The 11,086-nt window shown below is 43.1% G+C and overlaps 1 protein-coding gene across 1 annotated transcript in view; it reads right to left on the bottom strand.

The window, feature by feature from the left end:
* Positions 1 to 4,867, bottom strand: part of LOC105366616 (uncharacterized) — a 14,165-nt gene extending 9,298 nt beyond the window's left edge. Inside the window, exons 1-2 of the mRNA XM_011505116.1 lie at positions 4,648 to 4,867; positions 709 to 891 (exon numbers count right to left, since the gene is read on the bottom strand). Coding sequence (XP_011503418.1) covers positions 709 to 891; positions 4,648 to 4,836 — 372 coding nt within the window. The 5' untranslated portion in view covers positions 4,837 to 4,867. The remainder of the gene's footprint in view (positions 1 to 708; positions 892 to 4,647) is intronic.
* Between the last annotated feature and the right edge of the window lie 6,219 nt (positions 4,868 to 11,086).

The following is an 11,086-nucleotide window of genomic DNA, read 5'->3' as shown; positions in this document are numbered from 1 at the left end:
AAAAAAAAAAAAAAAAAAAAAAAAAAAAAGAAAGAAAAAAAATAATAATAATAATAGTAATAAAAGAAAGAAATTGACAATGACGTTAGCTCATCTCACCACGACTACGATCTACAACTGCGCGTTCGAGTACCAAATAAATTGTTGATTTCCGCCAATAATCACGACGATTTCATAGGCAAAACAATTATTATGCTCGTTTAACGACGAGTCGTCCGGCGCAATTTATAGTAGTGTCGGGCCGTGACTTTTGAAAATCTCACGGACAGCGACCCATTCCAATTCCAATTCCCTTTCTATCTGTATTCAGGCATCCTTTTCCTTACCAACGGCGACCAACTAAAAACTGAGGGATAGTCGCTTATTTGCCATCGCGATGCGTTTCCATGCACTTCCAACTAATGTGTAACTAAATTCCATGCTCGTTCGCCCTTAAAAAGGCCGAAGGGGCCGCTTAATTTACGATTTATAAAGCGGGCGGCATAATTAAGCTCGTTACGGTCGCGCAATTACACGGCAGACATATTAATAAAATAAACCAAGCGATCGTTGGTTTTAAGCCACGACACTACCGGCACTACCGGCACTCTTGGCACTCTTGGCACTCCCGCCACTCTCGCCACTCTCGCCACTCTCGCCACTCTCGCCACTCTCGCCACTCTCGCCACTCTCTCAACCATGAAAATACTAAGTATTATATTTACTGACGCTCAGTTTGGTGATTGGGACGTTGAATACGCAATCGGTCGCCCGTGACGAGGACCATTGCGATGCCCTGACCACTTGAAAGGATCGTCCGCCGTTCCCCTGGCTTTGAAATATCTCCACCTGGCGCCGAGCTTTCTGCACCAGACTTCCGTCCGCTGAATTCCGCTCCCTGGAGTCGATCATCTGCGTGATAATGCGCAAAATAATGTCAGGCTCGGTAAGTAGTCGCTCTCGGCTTACTCTTTTGTCCGAGGCGCACCGTTCCAACGCGATTTATAGCGCCTCGTTTTAAGTCAACCCGACCGCGCATCTCCTTTAATCGCGCGGGATTATAATTAATTCGCGCATTAACATTGCGTCCAGTGATTTACAATGCATGGCTGCGTAAGAAACGAGAGAAACTGACTCGAACGCCGGAATATCATTATCGCCCGTTACAAGCCGGCCTGCCTGATTTGTTTAACAAGCGGACGGGCGGGGGCGGATCTCGATTTTACGATCGCTTAATTGACGCATAAGTTAAACTAAAATGGACTATCGGTGTACGGGAGCGACGGAACGCTTTGTCGATATAATCGTCGAGAAGCTGGAAAGGATCGACACTCATCGCGGAAAATTCGCGGAACAACGCAATTTCCCGTGTGACGCAGGCGTGAGCTGTCAGTGTCTCTCTTCCCCGCTCACCGCCCCGTATATTAGCCGCGATCGCGTAATAATGCACGCGTTGCGCAATACCTTTGCACTCTATATCTGGCTCTCTCTCTCTCTCTCTCTCTCTGTCTCTCTCCATCTCTTTCTCTCTCTCTCTCACACTCTCTCTCTATCTATCCCCCCCCCCTCTCTCTCTCTCACTCTCTCTCTCTCTCTCTCTCTTTTGCTTTCTCTCGCTTGCTCTCGCTCTCGGCCATTCTCCGGATAAGGAATCGCGCGCGGAACCTCGCCGCTTATTTTTCTCTCGCGCCATAAGCCGATGCGTAATGACATAAGCGGCGCAGCTTCTCCGCCACACGTTTTCCTTATTCTGCACTTCGGGTTTTTTTTCCTCCGATAGCGACGAGCACCAGCCTCGCCCCTTTTCCCGGGCGAATACTCGTCGCGACGGCAAAAAGTCACTCGGTGCCTCGTTTCGACGTCTCGTCTCGTCTCGTCTCGTCTCGTCTCGTCTCGTCTCCTCTCGTCTCGTCTCGTTTCGTTTCGTCGCGGCGTTACGCGAACGAGTCCCGCGCGAAAAAAGTCCCAACGCCAATAATGAGATACGCTTCGCTTTCGAAAGCAATAGAATGCTTTAATTGCCGGACCGTACTCGACTATTCTTACCGACAATCAACATTATTAATTCGTTATTTCCAAGCTCCTCGATACTTTATCGTTTTACCATTATTTATTGCCACCACTGCCGCATCATTCGCAAATAAATATTTATATTTGCTAATATTTAGGGGAATGTCGCATTACAGCTTCTTTGGCGCAAACAATACACGCTCCATTTATAACGTAAAATTCTGTTTCTCTGGCTCTCCATTATAATTATACCAACAAACAATTAAAATTTTTAACCGAGCTCCCGAGCTCTTACGCGCCCAATAAATATCTCAAACGTCTATATAAACTTTTATTCTATATCTATATTTATTCTATTCACACACACACACACACGCACACGCACACGCACGCACACATATATATATATATATATATATATATATATATATATATATATATATATATATATATATATATATATATATGTATATGTTTCTGTGTACATATAAGATCCTGTAGATATAAGAATCTTACGTACAGTTGTCTTTGTATTATGAAAATCCATATTTTCAACGTCTCCCTCGCCTTTAAATTCAAATCCAATCTTCCTCCTACGAATGAGTTGCGCACCTCAAAGTCACACACTTCCTTCCCGGCTCCGAGTCACAATCTACTCATCCTCGTTCCTCGGCTCGCTAAAATCTGTCGATGCGTTGTGAAAGTGCGCGGACGTTGGAGATTGCAAAAAGACGAGACGCCGCCCAAAAGCCATGGGCACGGAGAAAAAGTCCGTCGACTAGGCGCAGCAACTCGCCACGTATCTCAGCTCCGAGCGTTCTCGAGCCACCCGAAAGCCGACTTTCGGTCTATGAGAAGGGCCTGCGAGAGTCCCGGGGGCCGATCTGGCCCGTCGGCCATGCGACGAACAACCCTCGATTACTCGAGCTTGAAATGATCCCGGTACTAACGAGTCGCTCGCGCGCACTCGTTTCGGCATTGCGCGCTGCACTGATCGGGAAAAAATCCAGCGCACGCCGCTGCACTCGTCTGCTCCCCCCGGCTCCTAACGAAATCGGTCCCCGTCGTGTCCACGACTCGAGCGCAGTGCCGTCGCTACCGGCCCGGCACACCTGCGCATCCTAGCCGCCGACCGCCGAGGCGTCGAACGTAAAATGCGAAAGGTTGAGTGCGTGTGGAGTGCGTCCGGGGGCGCTCCCTCGCGACGCTTTCCCAGTGGCCCGAGCGACGTGGCGAGAGTTCCTTACATTTTGCGGACGCGCGCCCGCTCGGTGTCCAAGGAGTCTCTTGCACGATCGGGCCCTGATTTTTCGGGAATCGGACGCGATCTCGGCTAGTCGCGGCTGCCGTTTGCTTCGAAGCCGAGTGCTTCTACCGGCACCCGCAGCCACCGTCATCCACCGCCGTCCAACGCCGCCCATCGCCGCCCATCGCGACATCTCACGCGATCGCTCGCTAGACCATCGACGTAATTGATTGACAATATTTTCGAAATTAGCATTTCAAATGTGACGGCATCGGCGTAACGATGGTTTTATAAAGTCGATCTAGATGCGCCTGCGAACGGAAATTGGGTCGATCAAGATAAGCGCGCGGTGCGTGAGTCAAATGGAGAATAACTAATAGCGACCTACATGTTACTAACGACGCCGAGTACTTATATATGTGTGCGTGTGTATTAAATATGAATTTGTTGCGAAACTTTTGTACATTATTATTTAGCAATCGCTCGTACTATTCTTATAAAAGGAAATAGCGGCGACAAGTTGTTCGACGATAATGTGTCTCGAATGTCGATACTTCTTTATCTCGAATGGGCAGAAAATTTCGTTTTATTTCATCGCGGCATTAATTTACATAAATAAGCCGATTGACGAAGCAGCGTTTAATAAATAAATAGCGTTTTAATCAAAACGATGTAAAATCTACGATAAGGTATAAATAATTCATAGCACGTTGCTTGAACATTTCAGCAAATAACAAATCCACAAATAACATGTCTTTAAAGATTTATAAATGATTTTAAAGGATTTATAGGGTTTAAAGTGATTTTAGGATTTAAAGTGCATCCGCCTTTATTATCGCGGTATCATTTCGAAATATCCATTTTTAAAAAGCTCTATCCACCGCTGACTGATCCACTCTCCTCCCGCTCTGACGCGACCCCACCCACTCCCCATCCCACCGTCACCACCGTCCCAATCGACCTGAGATTGAAAGAGGCCTAATGACAATTTCATCGACTGGCTGTCAGGCTCGTTTGAGCGAAAGTAAAGGAGAATGCAAAATTTATGACTACGGGTCCGCCGATACAGCGCTAAAGCGTTTGAAATCGCCGGTCGAATTATTTAAAATCTTAATATTGCCGGCGCTCAACGCAATCGGCGCAACCATAATCCCCGTGGCTATCGCAACCAAAAGTGGCTAAGAAGCGCATTAATGCCAAACGGTTAGTCCGACATAAGTAATTGGAAGTGCCCTGGGGTCTGGGGTCTCGGGCCTGCGGTAGTGGGTGGGGAGTAGGAGGACGGGCGAGGGGGAGACGAGGAGACGAGGAGGATGAAAGAGGCGACAGCAAGGCGAGACGGTATCGGGGATTCCGAGGCAAGCCGCGGAAGGACACCCCGGGAAGGGTCATCGGGCTCACGTCATACGTACCTTCCCGTAGGAGTGTATGGCGTCATTGGTGTTGGCGCGCCAGCGGTCGGTCTCGACTCGCGCACGCTCCAGCATCCCCGTGACGCGATCCACCCGGGACCACTCGCGCACGTCCTCGTTGCGGAAGGGGCTGCCCTCGGCGCCCTCGCCTCCGAGATTACCAGGTGACAGGACAAGCTCCATGCTCATAGCCGGTACTCAACCCTGGCTCCCGTCCTCGTCCATCGTCCTCGGCCGTCGTCCTCTGGTCAATTGCTGCTTCTCCCGCGATCCCCCGTCCGTCCGCTTCCTCGATGCTCGGAAGCCTGCGGAAGCGCATTCCGTATTACCGATCGCATTGGGTATTGTGTGCTCGGCGGTCTGCGCGCACAGTACTCGGGCTAGGAAAAAGGAAAAGCACACTTTTTCCTGCCGCTCGAGTGAAAGTCGTCGTAGCGCAAGATAATTCAGACTCGTTATCTACGCGCGATTGTTTATTGGCGAGGGAACGATGCGCAACCATAATAATAATTGCCAGTACTAATTCCCCGATTAATTGCACGTGCCATTTTCGATTATTTCAAGGCTAAGTCATACGCTACACCTACGCTCGTCCCTCGTAGTTGCAATGTTTCTTACTCGCATTGTACCGTCCCGGGACAATGCCAACCGCGCTTGTTCCTACTCGTCCCGATCCTTATACTCTTCGCGTGTCGCAGCAACTTTCCTTTTAAAATAATCTCATTCGCGCGGTACGCACTGTAAGTACGAACACGCAAAAACTCTGCTTACTCATTTGGTGTGCGTGCGCCCGAGCTCGGTTTGGTGTCCGTGTGAGTGCCCGTCTGTGTGCGTAATAGGATTTGTTTATTTACGTTGCCTTGAGGTAACTTTCTAATTCAAATTTCTCGCATAAGCTACGCGAAAGATTTATTTCATACTCTTTTTAAATCCATAAAATCGCTACCAAGTACGCGTTACAATATATATATATATATATATATATATATATTAAAATAGAAAAAAAAGAAATAAAAAAAAGAGAGAGAGACAAACTCTCGATTTTATTAAATCCCTCGTTACTTTTAATGCGCATTAACTCAAATACTTTCCGTTTTCTTCGACTATTCTAAATACGATAAGTCGTGTAAACGTAGCAGTTAAGGATATATATATATATATATATATATATATATATATATATATATATATAAATGATTTACGATATAATACTTGATGTGGTAGTACATTAAATTTATTCCTTATGGAAATAAGGAGACAGGTAAGAGATCGATTAAAATTCGCTTCGAGTAATTCTCTCGTTGAAGTCCCTAGTCGAGTCGCGCCTATCCTTCTCTTTTCATTTTCTGTGCTTAGAATGAGCCAGAGTTTTTTCTAGTTTTCAAGATTAGCGCGTCGATTTGAGCGATCGAATTGCTTAAAGATAAACATTATCATCATTGATGATAAAGATATTACGAATAAACTTTGTCCAACTTTCACTCTAAAAATCGCTATTTATTCTAATTTTGCCTAGAGAAAATCAAAATAATATTGATGAGTAATTTATCGGTAAAACTGAATATTTAAAATATTAATAGACAAAAGTTTGAAATGGACGTTTATTCGTAAGTTTGATTTTTTGTATAAATAACGAATAATGTCCATTTAAAGACAAATATTAAATCATATTACATTTGAAAAATAATTTTAAAAAGTAAATAAATTAAATATGTTGCTGTTGTTGATATTTTTTTATCCTCATGTCCCTTTATCAACTGACGATATTATTTCATTTAATTGAATAATTAATTAAAATCGTATTGCAATATATTCATAATTACAATTCATAATTATAATGATACACATTCTTAAACAGAAAGTCTTGAAGGATTTAATTAAATTGAATATTCTTGAAAATATAATTATATTAATTTTTTTTATTTAACTACTTGATTAATGTTCGCGAAACGTTATTTTTTATTTTTATAACCTGACATTCGTTCGTTCGTTCGTTCGTTTGTTTGTTTGTTTGTTTTTGTTTTTTGTTTATGTTTGGTTTAACAAAGATACATCTAAAGGTATACACCTTTTATCCAGATTATCCTTATAATTTATACTATGATTTTCTTACGCGACACTCGTTCATGGAAAAAAATCGTTCATTTACATAATTTTGACGTAACATTTGTCATGGAAGTTCTACTATTACCGCATTTTTTCCTCACAGCTTTGCTCGATTACACATTGAATGGGAGGTATTATGCCCATTACACGGAAATTGCATAATTTACTCGAATTGCTCATAATTGCTTGTACTATTATGGTATAGAAAATTGAAATTACGAGTTATAAATATTTATCGTTGATAGGATGGAAATGTACAATTACCGATGACACCGAAATCGATGTGTTATTTCTAGATATTGTTAGAAATAAAAAAAATTATTATTTTTCAAGGATGCAATAATAAAATCAATTTATTATTATAATTACACACAATCAATTATAATAATTATTCGTGGCGAGAGGCTTTATAAGAAGAACTTGTCTTTAATGAGTTGAACACTACTCTAATAAATAAAATAATATGAAATAGCCACGATATGAGTTATTAATATGGTCAGCGCAATGACTAGAAAAAGAAGAACGCAAAATTATAAAAGAAAAAAGAAAGAAAAAAGAAAAAAAAAAGGAAAAGATATAAATGAAAAGTACGAGCATTAGATACGAGCAATTTTACATGAACTCAATGCATGAAACTCAAGTATTTTAAAAATATTTGTTTTACTACGGAAATTATTTTACGATATAAATAAATAAAAGGCAGTACACGATTATTTTCTTATAACTAAATGTGCATATATGCTGATAAAGATATTTAACAGAAACATTCAAAGAAACGTTATGTGAAGAAAATTCCAGAAATTATTACGGTCTTACTGTATGGCCTTATTCCGGATGAAAGCTTAATAAAAAAAAAATATAATAATAATAATAATAATAATAATAATAATAAAAAAATAAATAAATAAATGTGTAAGCGAATACATAAAATATTAAAATTAAAATTAATAAGAAAATTATATTCAAAGCATAATTTTGTAATAACACAAAAAACATATTGGAAAAAAAGAAGATTTTATAATAAATTGAGAAACTCACGTTCGAAGGATTATTTTATAATAATAAGAACATTATCCGAGAGACACAGGTTTATAATTTTCTCCCGCTCTCCCTCTCTCTCTCTCTCTCTTTTATTATTATTATTATTATTATTATTATTATTATATTTTTTTTTTATTAAGCTTTCATCCGATTATTCTTGCGAGTCGCTTAATTTTTCCAGAGCCTGTGTGACTTTACTTTATTAAAAATAATACTCAACATAAATGAGATTTATGGTGTTTCTAAAAACAGAAAACAACAAGAAAGGGGTTGAATTTTGTTTCAGCTTCACTCTCATTACTTACTAATGATTAAAATAACAGATACCTCGACTAACGTACAAAAACAATAATCATAAATTTCAATGGCTTGGTCAATATTAACGCAATGCGATCTCAACAAACAGCTAATTATTTTAACAATATATTTGTCGGCATTGGCTGAATTGATAATTCGAGTTATTAATAAATTTAAGTACACACACGCACACGCAAACGCACACGCACACACATATATATAAGAAAACAAAACAAAACAAAACAAAACAAAAATTCTAATCATAACGAAAAATATATGGCCATTAATTAACAAATGAATAAAACATTCTAAAACTGCAGTATAGAACAAAATTCTTATAACTATTAACTGGCATGCAAAATTCGTAATGCACGACCTGCTATTACGAAGTGCTAATTAAGTTCTAAGTATCGACCATAGAGAAGAGCATAAGAGTACGTTTTTAATAGGGCTATCGAATAATTGCATTGTTTGTGGTTTTGTTGTTGTTTTTGTTTTTTTTTGTTTTTTTTTTTTGTTTTTTTTTTGTTTTTGTTTGATGTTTGATCATTTACCGAGCCGATGACAGTTATACCCGTTGTGTTTCTCGCGGATAAAGGTAGATGGGAAGAAGTGGGTAAGGTAAGGTAAAATTCTCAGCCATAAGGCGAGGATAAGGCGAGGATAGGCCGAAAGCAAAACCGTCCAATGACGACGAATCGATGATTTACAATAGGTATCCTCTCAAGTCTGCGCATCTCAAAATCGCAATCAAAAGAGTTTTATAATGAATTAGCCGGGGAGGTAAGTGACGTTGTCGTTGGATTAAAATTACAAACGTCCCATTGATTTATAATAATGGCACGTAGTAACTGTATCTTAAATCTACGAGTGAAAGAACCGTTGCAATAAGTTTTCTCATAGTGGTGCGAGGAGATGGCCATTGGATACCGCGGATGTGCATAAACGCAGGGAAACACGTGGGATTCCAATTACCCCGGACGAAAGCCGCGCATAAAAATTCCTCGAGGTTAAGGAAAGCTCGGTGAAAAGAGATAACCGAACAAAGCGTAGCACGGCCAAGTGTATCGTTTACAATAGGTGAGCGAAACTCGCGCGAGCCGACGCCTCGGACAACGGGGGTCGAGGGGCAGCCCCAGGCCGCCGCGAATTCCGTGCGGACGAGTCCGAAGAGCGAGCCTAGAAGGAGGAATATCCGGCTCTCGGGCTGTCACCGAAACCTCGGGGGTCCGGCTTTGAATTCGCGCGTCGAACCGGTCCGAGAGCAGAACGAGCCGCGCGCCAACGAGCCGAGGAAGGGAACGAGAGTAAGAGAGTAGGAAGGAGTCGCGGCCGGTCACCTTGAGGATTGCCCTCGACGTCGGATAGGCGCGTACGTGCGCTCGGAAAAAGCGAGGAGGAGTGGGTGGACCCGGGATGCGCGAGTCGCTCTCCTCGAGAGGCTGCCGCAGCTGATGGCAGGGCCCAAGGACGAGGCCCCGTATCGATCATATCGCCGTGCCCCCGCCGCCGCCGCCCCCGCCGCGCGCGCGTGGGACTTTTGTCGGCGGGACGGCTTTAATTGGTTTCTCGGGCGGTTGGGGCCCGCGGGCCATCCTTGCCGCCCGTTAGGTATTTATGAAAATCTCGCGAGTCGGGGCCGCGTTCTCAAGGCCCCCGCTTACATAAATCCAAAGGCAAACGAGGATAAAGGGCCTCGCGTGCTGCGCCCACGCCACTGCACCCGTAATTTTAAATCATTTTCACGAGGGGAGGAACCGCGTTCTCCTCCTCTACCTCCTCCTTTACATCCTCCTCCACCTCCTCCACCTCCTCCTTTACTTTACATCCTCCTCCACCTCCTCCTTTACATCCTCCTCCACCTCCTCCTTTACATCCTCCTCCACCTCCTCTTACTCCGCACTGCCCTTACAGACGGGGCACCTTTATTTGCCCTACGAGTCGCCGGTCAGCAATGTTTTATGCGCCTCTCGCGCTCGAACCGACGCAGGAGTCCCATTTTACGAGAGCGACTTGGCCCCGCGGCCCCCTTCATTTCCAATTTTATCGCCTAATGATTATATGTAACGAGCTTTAATGGCTGCGTTAAATGCCAGACTGATTATAAATTTATTTATCAGGGCTGTTAAAAGCCGTACGCGCCGAGACGACGATTAAGACGAGCGTGGGGAATAAGGATTTTGGGACGCCCTTACAACCGTTACTTATCACGATTATTTATCGTATGGACACTCGTATGGATGATTGGCGTGCCACGTTCGATCGTGTCTCACGCTCTCGTCATCGTCAATGAATCGCACGAACGAAAACAGGAAACCAAATGAATGAGAGAGGTCGGGGAGGAGGGGACGAACAAACAAACGAACACCAAAACGAAATAAAGTACGAGCGAGGATATTCTTAACCCTTTTCTGATCCTGATTTCCTTCACCGTCTATACCACCACCACCACCACCACCACCACCACCACCACCACCACCACCACACCCCTCCAACGACGTGCCATTCGATAATGTCCGTAAAAGTCGTTCCAGCGTTCGGGACATGCAGTAAAGGAAAGTAACGACGACGGCCTTCCTGGAAAGTCCTGCTCGTTTCTAATTAATATTCCAATGGCTTATGGGAAACAAAGTATATTTTTTAAGTGAATCGTCTTCAATGAGGAATAAGGTCTTGAATTGACTCGTTTCTGCGTTTACAGACAGAAGCCAACAGCCCATTAACTTTAAGGATAATGAAAATATCAGATGCGGCGCGCTAAAATAATGCCCCGCTCGGCTAATCCGCAAATAAGTCCCAGTGGACTGCAACTAACTGCAGCCCATAAAAATCGAAAACAAACAATAATGCTGAACAAGAGCGGCGAGTCATTGTCCGCTGCGCATTATAATAGGAGAAAAAATAGCGTCCCCCAAGGTGCAATTGAAGCACTAAGTTATCGAGTCCCGCGTGCTCGATGTTTCCCCATTTTTCAGCGCCTCCAACACGTACCCAA

The sequence above is a fragment of the Ceratosolen solmsi genome, unplaced genomic scaffold (assembly GCF_000503995.2).
Source record: "Ceratosolen solmsi marchali unplaced genomic scaffold, CerSol_1.0 scaffold16, whole genome shotgun sequence".
NCBI classification, from domain to species: Eukaryota; Metazoa; Arthropoda; class Insecta; order Hymenoptera; family Agaonidae; genus Ceratosolen; species Ceratosolen solmsi.
The sequence above is the reverse complement of the archived record's forward strand: the minus strand, read 5'-3'. Positions and strand labels throughout refer to the sequence as shown.